Source organism: Aulonocara stuartgranti (assembly GCF_965226115.1).
Source record: "Aulonocara stuartgranti genome assembly, chromosome: 10".
Taxonomy (NCBI): Eukaryota; Metazoa; Chordata; class Actinopteri; order Cichliformes; family Cichlidae; genus Aulonocara; species Aulonocara stuartgranti.
Window position 1 is genome coordinate 20,290,263 of NC_138946.1, and position 24,194 is coordinate 20,314,456.

At 40.7% G+C, this 24,194-nt stretch overlaps 3 protein-coding genes across 8 annotated transcripts in view; 2 read left to right on the forward strand and 1 right to left on the reverse strand.

The window, feature by feature from the left end:
• gng8 (guanine nucleotide binding protein (G protein), gamma 8) overlaps positions 1–8,148 on the forward strand; it is a 10,484-nt gene extending 2,336 nt beyond the window's left edge. The window contains exons 2-6 of one of the 4 annotated variants that reach the window (XM_082550047.1): positions 2,860–2,943; positions 3,404–4,967; positions 5,693–5,790; positions 6,708–7,089; positions 7,723–7,802. In XM_082550047.1, the coding sequence (XP_082406173.1) occupies positions 5,707–5,790; positions 6,708–7,067 (444 nt within the window). In that variant the 5' untranslated portion in view covers positions 2,860–2,943; positions 3,404–4,967; positions 5,693–5,706 and the 3' untranslated portion in view covers positions 7,068–7,089; positions 7,723–7,802. Of the gene's footprint in view, positions 1–2,859; positions 4,968–5,692; positions 5,791–6,707; positions 7,090–7,722 lie in introns of all 4 variants that reach the window. The other 3 variants (XM_082550049.1, XM_082550048.1, XM_082550050.1) reach the window with 3 other exon arrangements.
• A 158-nt stretch (positions 8,149–8,306) lies between these two features.
• tmem45b (transmembrane protein 45B) lies at positions 8,307–13,971 on the forward strand. Its single transcript, XM_082550042.1, has 6 exons — positions 8,307–8,426; positions 11,056–11,253; positions 11,333–11,539; positions 11,648–11,832; positions 12,725–12,867; positions 13,719–13,971. The coding sequence occupies exons 2-6, from the start codon at positions 11,064–11,066 to the stop codon at positions 13,828–13,830; spliced, it is 837 nt and encodes a 278-aa protein (XP_082406168.1). The 5' UTR covers positions 8,307–8,426; positions 11,056–11,063; the 3' UTR covers positions 13,831–13,971.
• A 198-nt stretch (positions 13,972–14,169) lies between these two features.
• Positions 14,170–23,913, reverse strand: nfrkb (nuclear factor related to kappaB binding protein). Of its 3 annotated transcripts, none has more exons than XM_082550008.1 (26): positions 23,584–23,913; positions 22,283–22,424; positions 21,971–22,172; positions 21,747–21,874; positions 21,484–21,655; positions 21,194–21,298; positions 20,971–21,044; positions 20,780–20,861; positions 20,162–20,357; positions 19,944–20,055; positions 19,731–19,857; positions 19,543–19,620; positions 19,374–19,450; positions 19,183–19,229; positions 18,973–19,033; positions 18,701–18,875; positions 18,494–18,600; positions 18,172–18,295; positions 17,587–17,666; positions 17,292–17,482; positions 16,900–17,167; positions 16,626–16,805; positions 15,563–16,291; positions 14,994–15,100; positions 14,688–14,823; positions 14,170–14,580 (listed from the first exon to the last, which is right to left on the reverse strand). In XM_082550008.1, the coding sequence occupies exons 1-26, from the start codon at positions 23,823–23,825 to the stop codon at positions 14,443–14,445; spliced, it is 4,080 nt and encodes a 1,359-aa protein (XP_082406134.1). In that variant the 5' UTR covers positions 23,826–23,913; the 3' UTR covers positions 14,170–14,442. The 3 variants fall into 3 exon arrangements, with proteins under 3 accessions (XP_082406134.1, XP_082406133.1, XP_082406135.1); XM_082550007.1 differs by having other exon boundaries at positions 17,292–17,485; XM_082550009.1 differs by lacking the exon at positions 23,584–23,913 and adding an exon at positions 22,758–23,057 and having other exon boundaries at positions 17,292–17,485.
• Between the last annotated feature and the right edge of the window lie 281 nt (positions 23,914–24,194).

Below are 24,194 nucleotides of genomic sequence, written 5' to 3' on the forward strand. Positions count from 1 at the left end.
TTTGAACAGCCCAGCACATGCTCCCGACAAAGGGAAAAGCAATTATGCAGGGGAGACCTTGGCACCCTAGGGGACGGGCCCCACACTTTGGGAAGGTCTGTACTAAACAATAATAATAATAAGATCACTATTTTCCCCAAAAATGCCCTAGATATGAGGAAACCAAATACTATTTCCCCCTAAATAATGAAATCATTGATTACAGTATGAGCTATACTCTATGAGGAATGTTTCCAGCACCCTGTTGAATCTATGCCACAAAGTATGACAGCTTGGAAAGCAAAATGGTGTTCAACTCGGCACTGCCAAGCTGTACCTAAAAAGTATCCAGTCAGTGTATAAACAAGCTTTAAGCACATTTAAAACCACCCCAATCCATAGTTTATAGATTAAACTTAAAAAAGTGTCCCTCACTTTCCATATTGTTTCCCCAATGTTTATTTTCTGGTTCAACTTTAACCCTCATACAGATACCTTCTCAGTATCTTCAAGAGGAATTTGTGGTCAAATCAGAGACTGGCAGTTATCCAGTATTGACTTTCTCTAGTTTTCATAATGGACTTCCCACTGGCTCAACTCCCATGAAGGTAAAATCTGTGCACACTCTTTTTGATTAAGATACGTGCAGATCCTGTGGAGACATTTAGAATTTCTCCTCATTTCTGGTGGACTTACTTTGTCCTCTTTATTCTTGCCATTTAGGTTGTGTTTGGCAGTATACAGCACTTTTAGATGATTTTCACTTAGGTGGGTGAGTTATTCAAAATGATTTACAGATGAGCTGAACCATAACAAGATTAGGAAATTTCATGGAAGTGAAAGAAAACTAAAACAAAAAGGCCTAAGAGCCCCAAATGCAATTAAGATAACTTCTAAATTATAATTAAAATCTGGCTTAAAATATCTGATAGTGTCATCCTATCCACTGTGCTGTAGAGTAGAGAAGTAAAGGGTGCAGTGAGTCATCAGAGCCACACCTGTTGGGATAAACGCCCAACAGACTGTCTACAGATACAGTTTACATGTACACAGGAAAACACTAACAAACCCCAGCTGAACAGAATTGGGACATTTTTTATAATCTTGTATCCAGCCCCCAAGAATCCCTCTAATTCAAGGCTCTCCCAGAGATAAGAGATAAGGCCAGAACCAACCAACCTATGTCAGTTGGTATTGAGACTGTCTGTCTCTAAGAGATATTCTGCCAATCATAATCGGACTTGTCTCACCACACTGCTTTCCAAACACCTATCAGTGTAAACCAAATTCTAACAAAATGAAAAGAAATCTTTCTCTGGGAAGAAGAGTTTATCTGGCCCTAAAAACAGGTATGAATTAGCAGAATGTCTCTTAGGTGTCAGAAACAGAAAAACAGAGTCAAATCCTAACCAAATGTAGGACCACAAACTGGCAATTGAACAAGGAAGACACACGAGGTCGTGGCAACCGAAAGATTAGAAGAACATGTGATCACTGTTTGAGAGGTGAGGTTAAAAGTGAGACATTTCCTCCTAAAATGTGAATCATTGAGTGAAGTAAGGAACATTTACTTTAGCCACTTCAGTTCTGTAATTCCAAATTTCTATAAGCTGAACATCTCAGGAGACGGGGCATGTCTGACTGCCTGCCATATATATGTCAACATGCTACAAACGGAGGGATTGTGAATGACCAGCGCGCGCACACACACACACACACACACACACACACACACACACACACACACACACACACACACACACACGCACGCGCACAATTTTATTAATTTCTATTGTTCCTTTTTCTATTATTGTTATTTAATTAAACTTTTTTTCTGTGAAAATAATAATAAAAACAAGTACACGAGAACAAAAGAAAAATCTATTTGGTTTCCAAATATTTCCAAACCTGAAAATGATGGTTATGAATCTTTTGTAGCCCTTTAAATGCATTACAGATGAATGTGTCACAAATGCAACCAGAGCCACAACTTGAAAAACCGGTTTGTTTTCAGCATGATATGACAAAAAATACATCGTGCGTGACATCCAGGAGGACTGGGTCTCTTTTTATAAATTGGTCTGGCTTAGATATGTTTACAACAGTCACCATCATGAATTCAAGGCACTCATATTTTCTAAATAGGTCATTTCTGGATCTTCTTCTTGCCTTAGTAAAGACTATGTTTTACAGTCTTGTTTCCTAGCCACACTGACCTTAATGAAGGTTACAAAAGAAAATGAGAATGTGTAACAGAACTGTTTATGTGTACAGCACACCGTAAGTCACCATGAGGACCTCTGTGGACAATCAGCAGAGATTACAAGAATCAAGCAGACGTTATGACAACAATTTATATGGAGAAAACAGCAGCTACGCCCAAACTCATTACTGTTTGTATAGTAAATGGCACACTTGCTATGTTTGGTTAGCTGGCAATGCATGCTCTTATTTCTATGTCAAAACACATTATAAACATTAACTCTAGATGAGTTTAAAAACATCTTAGTTGAAGCTGTGTATAGATCTCCTCTCTGGTTTCATTCATCCTATGGTGTAGCATCTATTATGAATGAACAGAATGTCAGAAGAGACACGTTGTTTTGTTGACTGGACAGATGGATCGAGTTTACAAATGTTGTCACTGAATTCATAAGAAGCACAACAGAATCTGTCCATCCATCCATTCTCTTCCGCTTGTCCTTATCGGGGTTGCAGGGGAGGCTGGAGTCTATCCCAGCTGCTGGGTGGGCGGAGGGGGGCATCCAGCCTGATGCAGGGCTAACACAGAGAGACAGACAACTATTTGCACTCACATTCACACCTATAAGCAATTGAGATTCACCAGTGAACCTAACTCTATTTACTGCATGTGTTTAGACTGTGGGAGGAAGCTGGAGTGCCCAGAGAGAACCCACGCAAACAAGAAAGCATGCAAGCTCCACTCAGAAAGGCCACGGCCAGGTGAGGGAGTCAGGACCTTCTTGCTGTGATGCAACATTGCTAACCACTGCTCCACGTTGCTGCCCCGCAAACACTGATTAGCTGCCCAACAGAATCTGATTCTCAGGCTTTTATTTGTTAGTTATTATTCGGAGATTAGCTGCTTTTTAACAAGTTTTCTGTCCAATCCTTAAACTGACCATTTTCAGATAAATATGTTTTGTTTGCTTGTTAAGCCACTTAACATTGATCTATAAAACAAATGTCTAACTCAAGAGATGAACCAGAACTGTGTGTTTGCACATAAAAGACAGCCTCAAGGTAAAATTTTAAATTTTACCTTGAGGCACTTTGTTACTGGCAGCCTGTCTTAAAAACATGTTATTCCATTCTGAAAAACATTCAAATTTTGTAGCTGAATCTTAAAAATACCAAAGATAACACAGTTATGTTAAAATTAAAACTGTATTTTTCCACCAAGGGGGTGATTCCAAAACCTTGGCATCATTGAGCATGGTGTTCAGTGTGCCCTTAAAAAACTGAGGAAACTGGACAAGTGGAGGACACAAGAAGAATTGTCAGGTCTAAAAAAAAAATCTAACTAGAGCAGATGAACAATATCTAAAATTAATGTCCTTAAGTACGGTAATAGAAAAAAGTCCAGCAAAGACCTAACACAGGACTCAAGAAATGCATCTGGACCTTCAGTTGATTCAACTACTTTTCACTGCAGCCTCATCAGAAATGATCTCAGTGGGAGGGTGGCTGTCAAGAAGCCATTCTTAAGGAAGGGAAACAGGGAGAAAAGGCTGAGGTGTGAAATTACAAAATAACTGGACTGGCAACAGGTCTTATTGAGTGATGAATCCAAATATGAAATGTTTGGTTCAAGAATAAAGGTGGTCATTTCAAATCATTCACTTTCAGGCTCATCAGAATGATACAAACTCAGTTTTAGCCTTATAGTCTGTATTTACATGTACCCTATGATTTCACATTTTGATAAATAGCTGTACCTATTTTCCATTTTTGTAACAAAAATAAAGAATTGAGTGGTGACTCAAGACTTTCACACATTACTGTATAGACGTTTTAAATGACAGAGGAGGGTTAAGTGAACCAGAAGCTCTTTTTGCTATAAAGGCTTATATCGTCCATGAAGCAAGACCAATTACTACAGGGAAACAAATGTTAATGAAGCATTTGACATTTAACTCCATCACACTGCCACTTTGCTCCCTGCTGCTCTGTGGAATAATAGTCAGCTCTACCGGAAAGACTGGCAGCCTTGAAGAGGATCGCTAAAATATGAGAGAAATAACTCTGTTTCTGAGAAAATCCTCCCCTTGACAAAAAGTCTGTCACTGAACATGCAAATTTACCAGAGGTTATATTCAAGTGTTCTTATGTGTGATAGAATTAGACTCTTAAAATATTTATTTGGAGCTTGATTAGTAACTGTTTTCTGTTGCATGGCTTCTTTAAACACAAGCACATGTGAGAATTTCAAATAAAAGTTTATAGAGCATTATTTTACATATTCTGATTTAATACCTTTCTCATAAACATTATTCTGTCTTAGAACAATCCCAGTCCAACTCATTTTAATGTACTCAGTAATTCCAAGAATTTAAGGTTTGATATTTTGATATTTTATACACAAGCATGTTATGCAAAGTCACGGAAAATAACTGTCTGTTCTGTTGAGGTGTTATGATCAAATACACAACTATTATTTCAGCCATATTCCATCTTTTTTAAAAGCTACATTTAACTCTCTGTCTTCGGTGTAATCTCAGATGTGTGAGTGATAGAGAGTGTAGAAATGAAGGTCATACCACATGTTGCCTTTAACTGTTGCACTGCTGCACTGAGCCCATCCCATAGGCAGATCCACCGCTAATTATGTGAAGGTTGGAAGCCCAGTGAAGACATCCACTTCGTCTCTGCCATTCATCTCTCTTCATTCGGAGCTACAAGTTGCTGTGGCGGAGGACAAGTGTACTTTCGCTCCAGGAGCCAGTCGTTTGCTGTCGGTCTTTGTTGTGAGTATGTTTGGAACTATGGAGTGACTGCAAATTTTCTTTATCATCATCATCATCATCTTTTATACAGATGCACAGAAGCAGCCTATTTCAAATATTTCTACACATGAATTATGTGGCATATCTGCTATGTGCTGCATGAATTATATTAGCACTAGAAATGACTTATAATGAATTTCCTTTTAATTATTTCTAGCAAAGTTTTTTTTTTTTAAAGGCCTGCTGTTGCTGGCTTTTTATTTACTCGCCTATTATGAGGATCATTAAGATGGTACTCGAATGTGTCTTTTAAACTCAAAAAAACATAACAGCATCTACTTATAAAGAAAAGCTGAGATTTGAAAAACAACTAAATGTGAACTTTATGACAGATATATTGTGCGAGAGCAACATGTTAATATAAGGTGTATTTACAATCTGTGCTAGCGGATGCCGCCCCCTTGGGAGGGCTGCGCTACCTCCGCTCCCCTGCCCTTCTCCTTTGAGACCCTCCCTGTTCCTCTTGCAGCTGAGACCCAGGGAGCAGAATTAACAAACAAATTGAAACAGACTCTAACCACCACCTCAGATACCTTCAATAATGTCTCACATTGATCATTTGTGACAAATTTTCTTTATATTGCTCTTTATAAGAGCAAACTTGTTTTCTACAACCACATTTCTTTATTGGTAATCTGTACTTTTGTGTCTTGTTTTTAAATTTGCTACATGATGGCTGATCCAAGCGGGAGAGGGCAGGATGTCTAACAACATGGCCAAGATTGCAGATGCTCGAAAAACAGTAGAGCAGTTGAAACTGGAGGTCAACATAGAGAGGATGATGGTGAGTCCACACAGACAGTGACTGGAAACAAAGCAAGGGCACAAATAAGGCAGTGTGAATTGAAAAGTCTTCAGATGAGCAAGTATTCACTTCAGTTAAGGCACCACGTGTTCTTCCTTTGTACTTCACTGTGTCTCGGAAACTTTCAATAAAAAGTTACATTTTACATGCTTTTATTTATCAGATGTATTTATACTTTTGACAAAGAACTGCTTATTTGCAGCAACTACAGGTGTGTGAATCTTTATTATTGTAGATATGTGCTCCAGCTTAGAGACCCACAAATGTTCAATCAGGGTTTAGATCTGATGATGGTACTGTCCACTCCTTTTATTTTATTTTATTTTATTTTATTTTATTTTATTTTTTTGGCCTGTCCCGTTTGGCTCTTTTGCCATCAGAATTGTTGTCTAAAGGCAAAGAAAGATGCCCAACGGATTTACTTTACCAAACTGACCATCCCAGCCTTGCCGTAATGGTCCATTTGATTCACCTTTTATTGTTTATTTTATTTTCACTTACTGAATACGGGACAGACTTGACTGGGGGAAAGAAGGGGAGAAAGAAAGAGGGAAAGAGAAACAGCTGAGAAGAGGGACGGGGGAGAAGGGCAAAAGACAAAAACCAACAGAACGGGCAGAGAAAAAAAATGCATATATCAATCACCTGGATCACCTGCTGAGAAAGAAAAAAGAAAGCAAGCAGAAGAGAACAAGAGTAATAGAATAAACAACATCACAATGATATATGGGAATATGACAGTAAATACTAAATGTTAAACATTATTGTGCAGCACATAAGATCAACAGAACACAGTGTGCTTTGAGGTAGGAGCCAAAAAGGGTGTAGTTTGTGGGTGTGATCACCCGTGTGTACACCTGTGAGCATGGACGCGCTTGTTTTTTGTTTTTTAAAAGGTTCCTTCATGTAATAATCTGCTAGAGGGTGTGGGGGGGCCACAGCCCCGTCCTCCAGGGCGTGAAGCAGGTGTGGAGGAGATCAAAACTCCAGACATCCAGAGGCCCCCAGAACACAAGAGACCAAGGAAGACCAACAGAGGGGCAGCTGCGCCACTGTCCCGGAAAGAGCTGAGGAGAGTCCCAGATGAGGGCTCACTCAGCAGCCGCGGAGCAGAAGCCAGGGGGAGTTGCAGTGACGCGCCCGTGAGCTCCGCCGGCAGCCAGCTGCGCCTGAGTGACCGAGCCCCAGGCCGAGAGGCCGGGGGCACCCCACCTCCGAAGTGGCCCGAGCGAGCCCCAGGCTCCAGGCCCCGATAAGCGGCCGCCAAGGAGTGAGCCGGTGTGTACCTGGACGCCCATCCCCTGTCCACTCCTTTTAACAGAATGCCAGCTGACAGCTTCCTTTTAAAAAGTTCTTGCATAGTTTGGAGCTATATGACCTGGTTCAATGATTTCACTCCAGCCTGGCACTGCACGCACCATCAAATCATCACACTTCCTCATATCAAGCACTCTTTCAGCCCCTCGCTCAAATGTTCTTTTTGACTTAAAGACCTTAGACTTCAGATATCATTGTGTATAGCACTTTTCCAATTTGCCTCTGTCCAATATCTGTGTTTTCCTGCTTATTTGTTCTTTCTTACTGTTATTGGCCAGTCTCAGATATCCTGGAGGGACTTCATGAGTGCCATTTAATGAGCCTGCCATCTGATATCGAGAGACTTTAATCGACTTGTCCTCTTGCTCAGTTATGCAGAGATCCTCCCACTTCTCTTTCTTATTCTGTGTAGTATATATATATATATATATATATATATATATATATATATATATACTACACAGATATATATACACAGATATATATGTGTGTCTGTGTGTCTGTGTGTGTATTGGAACAGATGAGCTCATACTTAACATCTTATCTTGCCCTTTTATGATCACTGACTCACTTAAACACAGTCTGCTTTTACAGGTATCCAAAGCAGCAGCTGAACTGATGGCCTACTGTGAAGCTCATGCCAAAGAGGACCCGTTGGTGACTCCAGTGCCTTCATCTGAGAACCCGTTTCGAGAGAAGAAATTGTTCTGTGAAATCCTATAACTCTCTTGTGCAAAATACACACACACACACACACACACACACACACACACACACCTAAACAATGACACTTTGTTTATTAGGATTATTTTAAAACAGCATTCCGTTTTTCATTTAGGTAGCGATTTCCTCACATGTCAAATGACTGTGTGTTAAGCACGATAAGAATGGCAATAAAGATTTATTGAAAAGAGTGCAAAGTTCATTTAAACAAGCCACTGCTGCTGCATCTCCCACTGTGCACACAGTTTACATATTAGCAAAACTGCATATTTAAGTTGTCACCGAGTTGTTGCTCTCTATTATTCTCGGTATTGATCTTTTTGTTGTCAAATGAGTAGCTGAATAAAGCTCACCGTCTTTAAACAGCCTCTGTTTTTCTGCCCGTTTCTCAGGGAGATGTCACTTGGTCACTGAAACTTATGCAAACTAGGGGTGGGGCTATGTGTGATCCGTCAGTGCAGGTTAGAGGTGCAGGGAGCAGGTGTGCACAGGTCTCCAAACAGCAGGGAGCTGTCATTCAAGGCGGTTTGCCGACATTAATTTGTTGCATTTGGGGATTAGCCGCAGAGATTAAGGTATGTTGATTTTATCAAGCATGTACTCAGTTGAAGATTTACCTCGGTACAGATGCTGATGTGCCACAGGCTAACTGGACTTTAGATAAACGCGTATTTATTGTGTCGAAACATTATTTGGACTTAGCTCTGAGACGGTGAAATCAGCTATCTGCCTCCATACACGTCGACAGTGTTGGAAATGTTGGACAATGTGTGAAAAGTGTTCAGTAACATCACGCCAGGCAGGGCTGATCAGGAAAAACTTGTCTGACTAACCGAACACGCGGATTTTAAACACACCCGTGTCTCCAATACTAACATTAAAAGCAGGGGGAAGAAGTTTTAAGGTCTGTTATAAACCACCGACTTCCTTTTGAGCAGTGGAAAAAAGCCCGTGTTACATGTTCACTGCGTCTGATTTTAGATTTCACTTTAATGAGTCAGCGGCAGAATTTAAGTTAAAACAATATAATTGCGCTTTCCCATTTTCTTAGTGACTTCAGTTAGTCGTTAAAGTATTACTTGTTAAACTTTTAATACTGTTTGTTTTTTCTGATTTGAAAGGCAGCACGTTTTCTGTCAAAAAACCCTCTTTCATTTGAATTTCAGTTTTGCAAAACAAATGTCATCCGGACCAAAGAACACGCTCAGCAGGCTCCGCCCTAATCAGACAGGATATGTTATAAATTAATCGCTGCTTTCCCCCTATTGACAGCAGTTTCCAGCACTGTATTTGTTTTTACGTAATGCCAGCTGCTTTGAAAAAGCCCTTTGTGAACGTTGCTATCTATTTGGATTTCGTTCCCTTAAATGCCAGGTTCTTATCATCTCAATAAAGCGGAACTAAGAGCCTGCACTTTAACCTCAAAGCTAATACCTTTGAACTTTCAACGCTGCATTTAGTATATACTATATTTGCACTCATCCTGGTGTATTAATATATTGGATATTTGTCACACTTATTTTTTTTAGATCATCAAACTAATTTTAATATTAGTCAAAGATAACTGGAGTGAATACAAAATGATGATTTCATTCATTGAAAGGGGGGAACTAAGCAGCCCAACCTGGCCCTGTGTGTGTGAGGAATTGCTCCCCTTGTGAAATCCTGAATTGTCTTAATTACAACATTTATTGACTTCAATTTCTTTAGCCACACCCAGGCCTGTGAGACATGTTAGATCAAGAAACCGCTCAAGTAGATCCTATCTGACAAAGTGAAGCAGGTTAAAAGATCTCAAAAAACAACAACGCAATCTAAAGAGACAGCTGAGTCATTGATATCCATCAGTCTGGAAAGTCATTTCTGAGGCTTTGGGATTCCAGTGAACCACAGTCAAAGCCATTATATACAAATAGAGTAAACTTGAAACAGTGGTTAACCTTCCCAGCAGTGTTACCAAAATTACTCCAAGAGTGCATTCATGAGTCATCCAGGAGGTCACAAAAAGAGCAAGAACAACATGGAAAGAACTGCAGGCCTCACCTGCCTCAGTTAAGGTCAGAGTTCATGATTCGGCAATAAGAAAGAGACATCCTTAGGAGGGGAAAAATCCACTGCTGAGCAAAACGAACACAAAGGCTTGTCTCAAATTTGCCAAGAAACATCTTTATGATCTCCAAGGCTTTTGGGAAATTACTGTGTGGACTGACTTTTTGGAACGTTTGAGTCCCTTCACATCTGGCGTAAAATCAACACAGCATTCCTAAAAAGAACAGAAAAAAAAACGTGGTGGTGGTATTGCGACGGTCTGGGGCTGATTTGCTGCTTCAAGACCTGGAAGACTTGATGTAACCATGAATTCGGTTCTCTACCAGAAGGTCAGGCCCTGAAGCTTAAGTGTACTTAAGCATGACAATGATCTGAAACACGAGTCCACCTGTCTATGGCTCCAAAGTAAAAAAACAGAATGAAGGTTTTGCAGTGGCCTAGTCAAAATCTGGGCTTAAATCAGATTGAGATGCTTTGGGATGCACTGTTTGTGTTTGAAACCCACCCAAATGTGTCTGAAATAAAACAATTCTGCAAAGAAGAGTGGACCAAAATTCCTCACAGTGACGTGAAAGACTCAGTGACCGTGATCCAAAAACAAATTGCTCCTAACTTTGATCCAACCGGTTATCAAGTTTAAGGGGCATTTACTTTTTACACAGGTCCAGGTAAGTAAACTTATTTTTCCCCCTTAATAAATTAAATCATCATGTAAAACCTGAATTGTCTTTGTCTACTATTAGAATTAGTTTGATATGAAACATGTGTGATGAATATGCAAAAATGAATAAATCAAGAATGGTAAATGGCCTGTATTTGTATAGCGCTTTACTAGTCCCTAAGGACCCCAAAGCGCTTTACACGTTCAGTCATCCACCCATTCACACACTGGTGATGGCAAGCTACATTGTAGCCACAGCCACCCTGGGGCGCACTGACAGAGGCGAGGCGCCACCGGGCACTCTGACCACCACCAGTAGGCAACGAGTGAAGTGTCTTGCCCAAGGACACAACGACCGAGACTATCCGAGCCGGGGCTCGAACGGGCAACCTTCCGATTACAAGGCGAACTCCCAACTCTTGAGCCAAGAAGGGGGCAAATACACTTGTATAGCAATGTATGACATGACTAAGGCGCATTTCTTCTTTTTTCAGGCCTGATAATGGCCAACTTTGGAGGACACGCTATTCCTGGCTCTTTTTTCCTGCTCTATGGCTTCTGGCTAACAGTGAAATATGTTCTTCAACACTACTGGAGGACAAACCAGCCTAAAGGACGACAGACTTTGCCGCCAATCTTTAAAAGACTGGACTACATTGAAGGAGGGTTCCAGATATTTGCTGCTTTTATTGGTCAGTTTTCCTGTAAATATATATTCATCAGTTGTGTGCGTCCACCTGTTCTAATTTCGCTGATGCTGTCCTGTCACAGGTATTATGGTTGAGCAGTTTGTGGTGGACGGGCCACATGCTCATCTCTACAACGACGGCGGGTGGATTAAGTTGATGAACTGGCAGCACAGCACAATGTATCTGTTCTTTGGGATTTCTGGAATAGCTCTGATTTTAAGTACAAAATTCCAACTGGTGCCAAGAGGAGTGGGCCGCTTTGGTCTCTCGTTAGCTCTTTTTGTTGAAGGTAAGCTGTAAGAAAGCCAGGTTTTAGTTGCACAATATTTTTCACCATAATTCCTGGTGGCTAACGTGTATTTGAGCTACATTTTGTGTTTGACTCTATTTCACGCAGGGTTTCTGTTTTACTACCATGTGCACAGTCGACCTCTTCTGGACGCCCACATCCACACCTTGCTCCTGGTGGCGGTGTTTGGAGGCTCAGCCAGCATCATGCTGGAGATGTTCATAAGAGACAACATTATTTTAGAGCTGTTCGGGTCATGCATGTTCATCCTACAGGGTTCGTGGTTCTACCAGGTGATTAGCCAAATGAGATCCTGATGCAGAACACCTCGTTTATACACCCAGCAACATCTATCCACCCGTCCAGTTCAGCCATCTGACACAGGATGAGAGACAGGATACACCCTATACAGGCTGCCAGTCCATCACATAGAGACAGTCAACCACAAACACTGACAGGCAAATTACAATCACCAAATAACCTAACAAGCACGTCTTTGGACTGCATGGAGACCAAGCAAACTATATATGGCCTGAATGGTAAATGGCCTGTATTTATATAGCGCTTTACCAGTCCCTAGGGACCCCAAAGCGCTTTACATATTCAGTCATCCACCCATTCACACACTGGTGATGGCAAGCTACGTTGTAGCCACAGCCACCCTGGGGCGCACTGACAGAGGCGAGGCTGCCGAACACTGGCGCCACCGGGCCCTCTGACCACCACCAGTAGGCAACGGGTAAAGTGTCTTGCCCAAGGACACAACGACCGAGACTGTCCAAGCCGGGGCTCGAACCAGCAACCTTCCGATTACAAGGCGAACTCCCAACTCTTGAGCCACGATCGCCTGCTATACACAGAAATGCCCCAGGAGGATTAAACCAGGAACCTTCTCGTTGTGCTAAACACTGCATCGCCGTGGCACTTGAATACTAAAACAAAGACCACTTAGAGGACCAACACCACTTTTTAAAATATTTACTTGTATAGTTTAATCACATTTTCTAGACAAGCAGTAGATTTCATTAATTTCTGCACACATCAGGGCCAGTTCGGTGCCATCTGTGTGGACTGTCCTTAGATCTTGCTCTTTGTGCAAACTTTTTGTCAACTTACATTTTTTTATTCATTTGCTTATAATGATAATAGGTAGTTGGCTTCTTCATCACACATTTGTCATTTCAGATTGGATTCGTACTTTACCCACCAAGTGGAGTGGAATGGATCTTGACCGAGCACGCCAACGTCATGTTCGTCACAATGTGCTTCTGCTGGCATTTAGCTGTGGCCCTGCTTTTAGTCACTTCCACTGCAGTTGTAGTTTGGTTGTAAGTATCTCATCCTTTACATGCACACATTTTACAACCAGATCAGTGTAATAACCGAGTTTGAACAGACTTGGTTAGAAAACAGAACAAGTGGGATTCAGCAAAACAGGTACAATTAAAATCTTGTCACAACATGGCAGAACAACATGTGCACCTGCATTTATGATACATGTACTCGGGTTATTATTCCCTGTAAAATGCAACTTGATCAGGGTTTAGCCTGCATATTTTGCTCTGAAATGGCTTTTCATTAGAGCATAATGTGCCTCAATGGGATATCACTATTCACTTGACATTTCAGAATAGCTGAAGCAAAGGTTTTCAGGGACGGTTTCAAGGACAAGTAAACTTCATGATAAATCACTTCCTGAACATTTTGTAAGCTTGGTGAAAGCCACCTTTTTTGAATTCTGACATCCAAACCTGCTTTTTGAGGTGATGTGTATATAGGCAACATGTTTTTGTTTACATTCAACATTTCTCATAAATACCCAACAGCTAGTGGCAGCTTATTTTAGTAGTTAACCCTTAAGGAGATGGATAAATACAAGTAACTTGTAACCTGTATTAATCTGCATTACTTGTCTTCTTTATCTGTTATTGGTGGGTAACATTTTACACTGACTGCTGTGATGTCTTGCATCTATGGACCCTCTTGCGATTGTTGGTAGAAAAAGGTTTAGGCTTAAGAGGCACTGATACCGTTTAAACCTCATCTCCATTTGGAACTTTTGATTAGATTTTAATGTCCTTCGGTAATAATTATCATTAACAATTCATTAGCTTTCAGGAGGCAACAATAACAGTGTTAGTTGTATAATCTTCATGTACACTTGTGTTTGTTCCAACAGGACTGTGGTGCAATTCTCGGCAAGGGGACGAGACATAGAGATCGGAATGCGTAACACATCCTCTGAATTGACCTCTCAAAAAGCTTTGCTTCAAGAGTCAGATGAAGAATGAAGGCATGTTTATGGCTCTTTGATTTCATTTTTCAAATCTTGATTTTAAAAAAAAAATGTCTAAAGAAAATAAGATTGAAATCCATGTGAATTAACTATTATCATGTTTGTAAATATTAAAAAGGACAATTCATATTGTGTATCGCCTGCTTTTACAAAAAATGCAACATATTGAAATATTTTATTAACAAATCACAACTTGCTTATATTAAACTGAATTAGTACTTTAATACAATCGGACAAGTTGTTGTTTGAGGTTATCAAGAGACCATGTAGACTTTTCAGTTTTCCCACAAACTTGCACCTAGAATTTCTACGGAAAGATTATAAACAGGCTGAATTTTCTTATGATATATTTTGTTTATAACAATGTGGAGAAACAAATTCAGGAGGTAACATTTTGTTAATAAATGACCAGAATTTTCATGTAATACTTGGAGAAAAAGAAAAGAAAGGCAGCAGGGTTTTCAGGGAAGAATTAGGTTTCTGGCTTTTATGTTTTTTAACTTGCAAACTGAACTAAAACTCTGATAAATATTGGACAAAAACAAACAATCCTGGTACATATATAGCATCCTTGATCTATGAGTCATTGTAGGCTGACAGGATGAGATCACTGTTGTGGAGCCGGTGGAGTATCAGGCGTACATTTTGGTGAAGGTGCTGTTGTGACTACGACTGTTGAAACAGATTTTGGGGAGCCTGCAGCCATGTGCTGAACCTGCTGCGCTGGAACTGTCTGGATCCGAACCTGAAGAGTATAAGATGGTAGATAATTCTCTGTATTTGTTTGATCTGAACAGAAACTATAAAATGAAAGCACTATATGTGCTAAAAATGAAAAGCATCTACAAAAACCTGTGTGGCCTGTCCTTGCTGCTGAAGCTGTTGGAACTGTTGCGCTGTGACAAAACTGACAGGTTTGTTTCCTGCAATCAGCTTCGTGCCAGCAGGCATGGTGGTGAGAATGATGTTTCTGCCCAGGCTGCTAATACTGCTCACACAGGAGAGAGAAATGTATAAATATAGATCAACTGCAAAAATGTGGACTTCTACTGTTATAATGTCAAGAAAACACACAAATTGCTGAAATAAAATTATATCTTAGAGCATTAACCTTCACAATAAAATGAAAGCGAAAAGTCTAAATCTGTGCAGCCTTACTTTGTGTTCAGGCTTCCTTTCACAATGGGTGTCGTTACAACACTCTTGCTCTTCAGTGGCTGATTGAGGACAGACAGGGGGACTGTGATCCGTGCGGGTAACTTCCCCTACAGTGTTCAAAGAACAGAATGGTTTGGGCCTGTTATTGATGGTTTTACAGTACACTTAAAGCAATCATTTAAATAAGGTAAAATTCAAAATTCCCATTATTGAGAATATCCTATTATAGATCACTAAAGAAAAACAAAAGTCTGCAGTGAAATGACTTGCTGAATGCAAGCTGACTGTATGTTTGGAGAAAGCGAGGAACAGGTGGATGCATTCCTTGCTTATCAGTTCCTGGTTTTCATTTGAGGAAACCATGTAAATCAATAAATTACCAACCCGTTAAAACATTAACTATCTCTAGTTTTAACAGATAGTTACACATAGTTGGGATAATCTTTTCAGTAACTGTAAGCTGTTTGGTTAACTCTCACACTTAAACCCTTCTTAAGACATGCATTAGATAACATTGTTGGATTCAACAGTGTGTTATAGTGATGAATAACACTGAATATTTCTCTAACCGTTTGTGTGGTGACAACTGTAGTAGGGACCTGTCGCACAGTAGCTGTAGCTGTTCCTAGCGTCAGAGGTGACCCCGAAGCTCCAGAAGCCACTGTGATCCCTTTAGCACCGGCCACAACACTGGCAGGCATGGTCACTACGTTAGCACATGTACTTGCTGTGAGAGGTTTACTGCCAGTGGTGGTGGTCATTGTGATGGTCTGACCTGGTTTCTGTGGAATTACACCCAGGCCCGGCATTATCCGAATTGTGGCGCCGGTCTTGTCTGGGGAAGTCACAGTGGAGAAGGTCCTAGATTTTTGGTCGGCCACAGTGACGGCCAACGTGGGCATCAAACGAATGGTCGTGTCTCCTGCAGCCTTTAACAAGGTCGAGGCAACGTGTCCTGCTTTAGTGGTCTGTACTTCCCCAGTACAGGATGCAGCACTGGACACCGAAGAAGGTGAAGGATGGGGTGGTGTCACGTGAAGAGTGGCTGATATGCTCTTGCCGCCTGTGGAGGCAGAGCCCAGAAAGTCAGAAGTGAGCTTGACGGTCGTAACTGGGGATTTGGCAAGTGTTGCCATCATGTCTGGGGTGATCCGCAGCACTGTTTGGCCTTTAGCATCTGTGGTTATGGACGATGGTGGGAGGCGTAGGACATCTTTGCCTTGGATGCGAAGGTTTGTAGCTGTGATAGGAATTCCTGCTCCTGGAGACTTTACTCCCAGTTGTCCTGTGATAGACACCTGCAAATAATAATTATTATAATGATAATTATACAAATAATAAATCATGGGATCATTAAATGGTAAACGGCCTTCAAGGATTTTTTTCCTGTCACCATCCTCTTCCTGTATACTACTCAGTTAAACTACATTTCAACTATAGTTGTTGCGCTGAGATTGTAAGGAGTCAAATTTGTTTATTCATGTGTATATCTGTAAGCATCTGACATTTAAGGGAACATCTCTACTATACGGTTAATAACTATGCACCACTGTTGCACTGTAGTCGTCTTTATTAAAGGGCCCTTCAGATAGTAGATACCCAAATATATACAGTTAAAAGAAAATGCTCAACCTGTTTGATGTTTGGGCTGGTGACTCCTTGCAGCACAGCTGGAGAAGCAGGGTTGGTAGCTGGGCTACCAGGTGATCCAGATTGAGGTTTGGCCACAGTTACAGCTGACACAGACAATGTAGTTGGAACCTGGACTGGACTGCTAGCAGGTTGACTTCTTAAAGGCACAGACACCACAGCCTGTTGACATACACAACAAACACAGACAGAATTAATTGTACATTTCCAACAACCATCCATCCATCTTTTAAAAATTACTAGTTGTTTTTGGTACCTGTGAAATTCCTTTAGCAGACACTGACACTGGCATCCGGATCTGGTGAGGGGTCTGATGTACCAGTGTGGCTTGCTGACTTCCTGCCGATGACCCCAGGCCAGGCTGAGCAGGAACGACTCGTACTTGTGGAAGAGAACCTGCCGTCAGGTGACTCACTATACGAGCTGCGTGGGATGTAACTGGCTGTGAAGCTGGTGGACAAGCCTGACTTGTGGGCAAAATAGTTCCCAGCTGGGGCAACGATGGAGGGGACACAAGAAGAACACTAGGCGTACAAGAGGGAGCAGAAGCAACAGACAAGAGTTGATTTGAAATTGCACAAATGAATCAAAACGTATGTTCTAGACAATATAAATAAGAAAGAAAAAAAAAAAATATGGCACACTGACCCTGGGCTGGTTTTGATTGTATCTGGGACTCTGGTTTTTGTTGGTGTGGTGACTGTGGAGGGTAAGGGTGATTTGGGGGTTCCAGGTGTGTTCGGAGTGGGTGTCGTCGGGATTGGTGACATGGGATTAGAACCTATATCCTGTCCTGCTTCCAAAAATCCAGTTTTGTTGCCTCCATCTTTGCTTCCAGACTTCTAAACCATAAAAACAAAGATTAATCAAAACAATAATTGGTAAATGGTTATTTCCCCCAGTAAATGCTGTTGGGTGTTTGTTTTTTTTCCTGTGGACTTACAGGTTTAGCTGCTGGTTTCGGTTTTTGCTGTAGAGCTTTTCTTGCTTTTGCAGCTGCAGCTTGAGCCTGGTGGATCCTCTCTGGATAGGACAAATAAACCAAAGAATAAGTTTTTTTCCCTCCACTGCTCAGTGATTAAGTCATTTTCTGTATCTAACAGAGCTAAAGAGGCTTTTACAAATGAAATGTCTTTTCTTCACATGGAAAGAGATGATAAAGGTAGTTCATTTTGCTTGATGCTAATGTTAAATGTGCCATGACTCACGCACACAACAGGAGCAGAATCAAGCAGGAAATAAACCAGTTAATGTTAGTTGAGTTGAGGACAACAAGTGCAATAAAAGCGATAATTAGAGTTAATCTGTAACACCTCATGGAGACGTGGACAGGGCCAAGAGCCAGCAAACCAAACAAGTAAGATATTGTGCAAGAAAGGGTCAGATTTTAGTAGGCTCCTAATGTCTTCTGATAATGTCCTTCATACAGAGCAGAGTACTGTATCCTGATGTTGAGTAAAAACAAGACACTGTTCTTTAAGGCAGCTCCATAAACCAGAAATATTTTGAAATAAGCTTTGTGGCTTACCAAACTCTTCCTGGCTGCGATTGCGGTGCAGGTAAATCCACAGTTTGCGGCCGATGTCATACTTGACACAGGGGTCTTTCTCATAGTGAAGTCTATCCAGAGCCCCGCTGACAACTGTATTCACCTAAATGGAAAGCAAAGCTCCTTACTCACGGAAAATGTCACTAAAAGGCTAAAGCTTAAAGCCAGTGTCTGTCTCTGAAAAGTGGTCAATTCATAATCAAACACAACAAAGAAGTCATCTGTAATTATGAAAAATGATAAGGGACACAGAGAAAAAACTTAATGAAGAGGAAAAAAAGAAGGGAAAACTCTTTCATGCCTGTGCACTTGTGACATCTGGAGCAAGAAACTGTGAGTCTTTCAGCAGTTCACAGATCTCTGCTCTCGTTCCCTCCCCATTGGGTAATCTGGCTGCTGCATCCCGTACTAGAAAAAAAGAAAAGAGGCAAAAGTCATACGAATGGCTTTGCTGCTAAAGCAGTGAGTCCCCACATCAATGGAATCCACGTAAAACAGAAGCTCTAACCCAGAGAAAGAATGGTGACGTATGGTGGTCGGTCTGAGCGCAGCAGCGTGTGCTCCCTGGCTTTGTTTAGTGACATCTCCTTATCGAACACTCCTTTAACTGGACCCACCACAGATTCAAAGCCATGCATCCTAAACGTGAAAGCCTTATGTGGCTGGTTGTACCGTTGCTGCTCCTAATAATTAAAAAGAAAAAAAAGTATGTGGACTTCAGAGAGGGTATGTCAGGCCAGATGTGCAGATCACTTTAAACGTTGCAGCACAAAAGCAAACCTGGACTTGAAACACTTGTCTCTCATCTCCAGTGCTGGGACGCACGACATAATCAGTTGAACTGTGTGAAGAGGGGGAAAAAAAAAAAAATTAGGAGCTTACATATACGTGTATTACACTTCTTAAGAATAACTTTAATGTCACAATAATTCAAGAAACAAGCAGAAAACATGAAATTAGCAATAAAAATCATAAATTGCTGAAGCTTACAGTCTCGGTGTGGGAGAGGTCATGTCTAATGTTTCTTCATTTTCTGTCTGTTGAAGATAAAAAGCCTTTTTAAATATTGTCAGAGATAAAACTGATAAAACACAACTAACGTACAGCATTGTACAAGCTGTACAATGTCACAAGTGTACAAGTCACACGGCATTTTTTGTAGTAATATTTTTTTTTTTTACCTTGACAATGAAATCTTTGGAGTCTAACCACAACTGACACAGTGCACTCAAATCCTTCTCTGTATCCTGAGTGGGACCTAAAAGAAATTGTGAATGTTAATCTCCTTTGACGACCACCAACAACAAGCACTACTTCAGGCCAGGTATTGCTGCGTTTGAATGTGCTTACCGATCCACCTCCACTGTTGACATTCATCAGAAAATTCCACAAATGGAGAAAAGCCACTGGGAAGTGCCATCATGCCATCTGATTTACAAACAGAAGAGTGCAGAGGTAAATACTTGGATATTTCTTCCCACTCCAACACGGGGTAAAAAAAAAATACTGTTTTAGTGTGAGTGACCATTGCTACTCACCTTTAGTCTCTCCTGCAAGAAACTGCAGGGCTTGAACAACCAAGTCAGACCAGCACGAGGCTGAAGAAAACCATGCATTAATGGAACTTGCTGGAGATGACTGCCATATTTGAACTTTCTCCTCCAACTGAGGGATTAAATTAATGGTGTTAAATTCTCTACAGGGATGTTACAAAATTTAAAACATGTATGCAGGCCGAAATTAGCGCTTACCACTGAAGTACTGGCAGGACCTTCTGTCCTCAAGATGTTTTCCAGCAAACTGAAAAAACTGGCGACTATTTCCTCAACTGGAACGGGACTGCTTAGATACTCCTCCACAACTCTGCAATAATAATAATAATAATAATACTGATAAGTAGAAGAAGAGGATCCATCATCTAGCCAGACTATACAGTTACATTTTGACACCAGCAATTTGCTAGACTCACTCCTCCTTAATGTTGGTTAGCGGGGTAGACGGTGCATCTGGCAGGGAGTTGATTATGTTTGCTGGTGGAGCTGATGGGGTGTCTGGAGGTGCAAGAGTGTCACAGGTGTCCTCAGATTCAACTTTTATCGTCCTCATTTTCTTCTTCCTTCTCTCATCTCTGATCTTCTTCTTAGGCAAAGACAGATCGAAGAGTGCTGTGACAATTGAAATAAACAAAGACAAACAATATTATCAGTGTCACAGTGTAATCTGAAAGTACTGACATTCTGTATCAAAGTTTCCACATACCAATGCGCTCCCTTTTAAGAAAGATGGATGACATAAAGGTTTTCATTACTTTTTTTGTATACCTCCCCAGACGTTCACTATTACATAAGTCTTTCTTGAAGCTCGAGGTACAACTCATGTGTTTCATTGTGACATAAGCTGTGAAAGCTGAGGTGGACTGTATATGAGTATTTAAGGCCTTCTATTCCGATATAATTTTAACCCCCTATTTGTTGCTTTTTTAAAATTCTGGAGTTCTCTTTGTAGATTTCTAACAAAAACGGTCATCAATTTTTTAATGTTTCATTAAAACATTTAAAAAGTGGATATTTTAAACACATTTACTCACGCATAGTCCCTTTACGACCCATGTTTGCTCTTGAAAGTATGTCTCCAAGGTGGATATCAGAGGTTATCAAGTCTGGATGGTCCTAGGAATAAAAAAAAATAAATAAATAAAATTAAAAAAAAAGTCATTAAAGATATAGTGAACAAACCTTATGAGAATCATGCGTTTTGTCTCCGTCTCTTGCAACTTACCGGTTGTCGCTTCCTCTTCTCACGATGATTCTGCAGCATGACTTTCAAATCCTGCTCACCAAGTTCTATTTTTTCTGTTATGATAATCATAATAATAACAATGATAACAAATTATGTATAAAAAAAAAAAAAAAAAAAAAAAAAAAAACCAAAAAAAAAAAACACACTTCCTGTGCTTAAACAACACAGTAACATTATTCAGGGTACACGACAAATCACGTACCAGTACTCTTCATGTCTTGAGTGGAGAGGCTTGGTAGTACTCTGACTGAGACCGTGGGTGTTGGAGAAGAGGGTGACTGAGGTGCCGGAGTCCATGGTGATATATCTGGAAGGCATCCAAAGGAACTGGTATGGTCAGTCTTGTGATGATTCAAATTGATGTATCAATCAATCTGTATGTTTAAGTTTCCTCTCAATTTTTCATATTCATGTTAGCTGTCAATGAAGTGCTTCATAGATTACAAAAGAATGTAATTAGCATTAGAAACACTCATCCAAGACCAGACAAACCATCATCATCAGATGAAGCATTGCTGTCCCCACACTCAGCTTTGACCTCCTTCATTATGCGACTCAATCTTCTTGTCACCCTTGCCTCCCGCATTTCTGCATGGGTTTTGGTTGGTAACCTTCTTTTATGTGGAAAGTCCAGACCATTTTGTACTGCAAAGTCCAGCAGCTCCTGCAACAAGAAATACATCAAAACTCACAGACACAGACAGAAGCTAAGAGGCTGTGCGCAATCTTCCACAAACTTAAAAAAACACAAATACCTTTCTGGAGACGAGGATCTGCTTCAGCAGCCTGTGGTAATACTGCTGAAGGCAGTGCACCTGTCGTTTCCTCTGGGACTTGGCACACAGTTGTCTGTACTTGACCACCTCAGGATTGAAGTAACCATCTGGGTTGGGATAACAAGAGATGTGATGAGTAACTGCTTCAAAAATCAATTCAGCATCATTCACTCTTCTCAGCAGTAAAGTAAAGTGGTAAGCACCTCTGAATAGTTTTTGTGCAAGATGAAGGGGGTTCCCAAAGTTAAAATTTTTATTATTGAATAGGTCACTGATGGTACTGTCCTGCTCCACACTATTGTTCTCAGGAAACTGCGGCAGAAACTGACGAAGGTGCTGCCGCTGGGAATCTGTCAGTACTTCACGCCAAGTGCTTTCACTCAGCACAGAGAAGAAAATTTCAGGCTGTCGTAAAAAGAAGTGAACAGCAACATATGAAGATATGTGAAGCAAAATATGAACCGTGAAACAGCAGAAAAGAGGATAATTTCGCAACTAAATGCCAAACAACTCACGTCCTCCAGGAGGTCCTCTGGAAGGCTCACTCTGCAGTTCCCCAGCATGCACTCCTCGGTGATTTGCTCATCGTTCTCTTCTTTTGGATCAAGAGGGTCCGAAAGCATGTGTGCAAGGGCGTCCATTCTCCTCTGTTCCCACCTTCAAGTATTTCACATGATCACAAACCCTCGGAATACGTCTTTTCACTTATTCACGTTGTTCATTAAATAGTTTTGGGGTAGTGTTGTAGCGCAAGCAAACAAAACCATCCACAGCAACGAAACACCTCATAACAAACTACGCTAAGGTGCTAAGCTAAGCTAGCAGGAAGCTCAATATGACGCGTCTATATACGGTCTCTACTCACTAAGCTGGGATTTAGGTTAGCCACCAATGATAGTACTCTGTGCAGTATGCTGGCTAATAGAATAAAATGGAAAAATACTGTGCTCATATAGATGCAAGTGATTAAAAACTGTTGGTAGCTCTTACCTGACTTTGCTCTATGTTTTGAAATGAAGAGGGAACTATTTTACCGACGCACGGTTTTCTTCTTCTATCCGATTGTTAAGTGCTGTCGTGACGAATCCTACTTCCGGGCCTAAAGTAGTCTGCGTTTAATATGGCTTTTGTGTTGTTAACATGTTTAATGTTATGTATTTTCTTCTATTTAATCTCAAAAAGCTCCTAAAACAGTCAGTGATCACTGTTGACCTCCCTCGGCTTTTATTACCACTAATCATTTATTTAAGCTCAGTTTTTAAAACCTTAGGATGTAACAGCCCAGCCCATGCAGCAGTACATTCAAATTCAAATTCAAATTTTATTTGTCACGTACACAGTCATACACAGTACGATATGTAGTGAAATGCTTGGACAACTGCTCGTGACCTAAAGAAAACAAAAAAGGAAAGGCTATGAATAAGATAGGAAATAAATATGAAAAATTAAAAAGGGTAAATTTAACTAGGAAGGAATAAAATATAAATTAAGGTTAAAAATGAAATAACTGTACAACACAAATTAGAATGAAGGGTAAATTTAACTGGGAAGAATAAGATAAAATATATAAATTAAAGTTGAAAATAAAATAACTGTACAACAAAATACACAATACACAATATAGAACTATATAAGAATGTATGAAGAAATATAAATATAAATAAATATATACACAATAACAGCAGCTGTACAAGTATTAACTGGAAATGAAGAATATAGTGACCAGTGTTGTGCAAAAACAATGTCCAGAAAGTCCAGTGTGTGTGTAAGAACCATATGTGTGGGTCAGTACTGTGTGGTGGTGTGATTGAGAGACCGTATCGCCTGCGGGAAGAAGCTCCTCCTCAGTCTCTCTGTGTTGGTCTTCAGGGAGCGGAATCGCTTTCCTGACCTCAACAGAGAGAACAGTCTGTTGTTGGTATGGCTGAGGTCCTTCACGATCTTCCTGGCCTTGGTCCAGCACCGCCTGCTGTAGATTGAGTGCAGGTCAGGGAGCTCGGAGCGGATGGTGCGCTCAGCTGACCGCACAACCCTCTGTAGAGCTCGTCTGTCCTGCATGGTGCTGTTACATGAATGACTAACCTCGTATTGTGGATGGATTATCTCAGTTGTTCTCCTGGCTGAAGTTTGATTCTTTTACAGCATCCTGCCATGCGATTACATTTGTTCCTGACCACCGAGAATCCTCACGTTAACTTTTATAGAGTGGAAAAAAGTTAGCTTGTTTATGTCTGTGAAGATTCTCAGTCATCCAGGTCATCGTAGTCAAAGGAGCTTGCAAAGAAAAGCGTCTGGACTTCTTTAAGTTACTTGAAGACGTTTCGCCTCTCATCCGAGAAGCTTCTTCAGTTCTAAGGTCAAATGGTGGAGAGTCCCAGATATAAACCTAGTGGGAGTGTCCCCCCACAGAGGGACAAAAGGACCCCC

Excerpts from the sequence above, each read along its gene's own strand:
- nfrkb (XM_082550007.1), bottom strand. The coding sequence starts at position 23,825 with ATGCAGGACAGACGAGCTCTACAGAGGGTTGTGCGGTCAGCTGAGCGC. Across the intron at positions 21,299-21,483 it reads TGCTTCATCTGATGATGATG|ATATATCACCATGGACTCCG; the intron begins GTTTGTCTGGTC and ends GATGCCTTCCAG. Across the intron at positions 14,581-14,687 it reads AGCAAGGACAGGCCACACAG|GTTCGGATCCAGACAGTTCC; the intron begins GTTTTTGTAGAT and ends TATACTCTTCAG.
- tmem45b (XM_082550042.1), top strand. The coding sequence starts at position 11,064 with ATGGCCAACTTTGGAGGACACGCTATTCCTGGCTCTTTTTTCCTGCTC. Across the intron at positions 11,540-11,647 it reads GTTAGCTCTTTTTGTTGAAG|GGTTTCTGTTTTACTACCAT; the intron begins GTAAGCTGTAAG and ends TATTTCACGCAG. Across the intron at positions 12,868-13,718 it reads ACTGCAGTTGTAGTTTGGTT|GACTGTGGTGCAATTCTCGG; the intron begins GTAAGTATCTCA and ends TTGTTCCAACAG.